The 2032-nt window shown below is 46.8% G+C and overlaps 1 protein-coding gene across 5 annotated transcripts in view; it reads right to left on the reverse strand.

The window, feature by feature from the left end:
* BLNK (B cell linker) overlaps nt 1-2032 on the reverse strand; it is an 80167-nt gene that overhangs the window by 30719 nt on the left and 47416 nt on the right. For 4 of the 5 annotated variants that reach the window (XM_007456181.1, XM_007456182.1, XM_007456184.1 and 1 more), the window contains exon 6: nt 1545-1708. The exons of the other annotated variant lie outside the window; for it this stretch is intronic. In XM_007456181.1, the coding sequence (XP_007456243.1) occupies nt 1545-1708 (164 nt within the window). The remainder of the gene's footprint in view (nt 1-1544; nt 1709-2032) is intronic. 5 annotated transcript variants of the gene reach the window in all.

Here is a 2032-nt window from a genome sequence, read left to right on the forward strand (position 1 = left end):
ATATATATTCCTTTATTAAATCTTTAAAATAACCTGAAGAGAGGAAAAGCTGAGACTCAGAGAGTTTATCTGACTTGCCTAAGTCACACAACTAGTAAGGGTCAAAGCAGGAATTTGAGCTCGGATGCTGCCTCTATTTTATTTAAAATTCTCTCTTTTCCATCTCTTCTTGGGCTACAAATTATTCTAAGGTGGAAGTGAAGGTCATTTCACAAAATGCTCATAAGCTGTAGGTTTTATCATCTACAGGCATTTAAAAACAAGTTACTTCTGGGGCTTCCCTGGTGGCGCAGTGGTTAAGAATCCGCCTGCCAATGCAGGGGACATGGGTTCGAGCCCTGGTCCAGAAGACCCCACATGCAGCGGAGCAGCTAAACCCGTGCGCCACAACTACTGAGTCTGTGCTCTAGAGCCCGCGAGCCACAACTACTGAGCCTGTGTGCCACAACTACTGCAGCCCACGTGCCTAGAGCCCGTGCTCTGCATCAAGAGAAGCCACTGCAATAAGAAGCCGCGCACCGCAACGAAGAGTAGCCCCCGCTCTCCGCAACTAGAGAAAGGCTGCGCACAGCAACGAAGACCCAATGTAGCCAAAAATAAAATAAATTTATAAAAACAAGTTACTTCTTCGAAAAGCTGCAGTAAGATTATGTCTGGTGATGGTTAAGAGTTGCCTTTAATGTTATTTTCTTTCTCAGACTGTTACACTTGTAGGGTTGTTCTAATGGCTAAGGTTGAGAGCTTGTCTTTGACTTTATTTAAAATACAAGTACATCTGGGATGCATAACATATTAGGCTTTATCAGTCATTTCTACAATAGCCTGAATTGGTTTACCTGTTCATTTTTAAATTGGAACAATTCCATATGGAATAAGATGTGAAAATCTAGGTGCTGGCAGAAGGGAGATTGATGACATAAACCCAGAGCTGGGTCCTGGACAATCGGCAAAGATGATCCCTGGATACCTGGGGCTGGGGAGAGGGAGTGAGAAGCAAGAGCTGCCGAGGGAAGTGAGGGGTCAGCTCCTCCATGGGTTGTGCAGGATCTTCCTACAGACTAGGGGTCTCCAGTGTATGTGCCACTGCACACCTCTGCATTTTAGAGGAGGAGGGTGGAGGATCAGAGAGAAAAGAAGGTGGGGGAAAGAAAATGAGGCAGGACAGGGAGAGAAGCAATGGAGAATAAAGAGGGAAATATATTATGGAGGAAAGAGAGGTTTGCAGGAAACTGAGGGAATTTGCAGGAAACTGAGGGACTCTTTCTCGAAGGAATAATTAGAGGGGCACAGCTCCAGTATGGATATATATGCCTGTAGTAAATGAAAGTGCTTAAAATAAGACCATATATGCCATTTTTAAAGAAAACATCCTTTCAGCATAACAGTGGAGAGTTAGAGGGGGCAGGGTGGCTAGTGCCGCAGGAGAGCAGGGCCTGGAGGAAGGAAGACACGCCTGAGGCCACACTGTCCTGCCCCTCCCCCTATCCGGCCCACATCCTGCCTTCCACTGGGTATGGGCAGTCTTCTGGACAAAGTTACTTTACCTCATCCTCAAGGAGCTCTTTGGGTCTGGGTGGGACTTGAGGTTTGTGCAGAGAAGTCGGGGCTGGCAGAGTGGCGGCCTGCCTTGTCTTTGCTGAAGGCCAGTTGGGTTTACTGGGAAGAGTCTTGCTGAAGGGCGGAGACTGCCTCTGGCTTGACCGATTGTCTTTGAGAGGAAAAACAACAAGAACAACAAAGCATAAGAACAGGTCCTGGATCATTCCCTGGGCGGAAGCCACCGAGATCTAGAAAGTATAAAACCCCCAGCATCTATGTAGCCAACACATTATTAACTGGGGCATTCCCTTAAAGAGTAGAATGACATGTTAGACAAAGATTTCAACTGCCCATTGACTTACATTATAAAAACCAGGAGAATGTCCTCATCAGAAACATCCTCCTAGGGATTGATAGAGACCCACAGACCCAGGAGAGCACACAGCCCAAAGACTCTGCTAAACAGAGTGGATGGTGACCTTGTGGCGGGGGG

This window comes from Lipotes vexillifer, unplaced genomic scaffold (genome assembly GCF_000442215.2).
Source record: "Lipotes vexillifer unplaced genomic scaffold, Lipotes_vexillifer_v1.1 scaffold184, whole genome shotgun sequence".
Classification (NCBI taxonomy): Eukaryota; Metazoa; Chordata; class Mammalia; order Artiodactyla; family Lipotidae; genus Lipotes; species Lipotes vexillifer.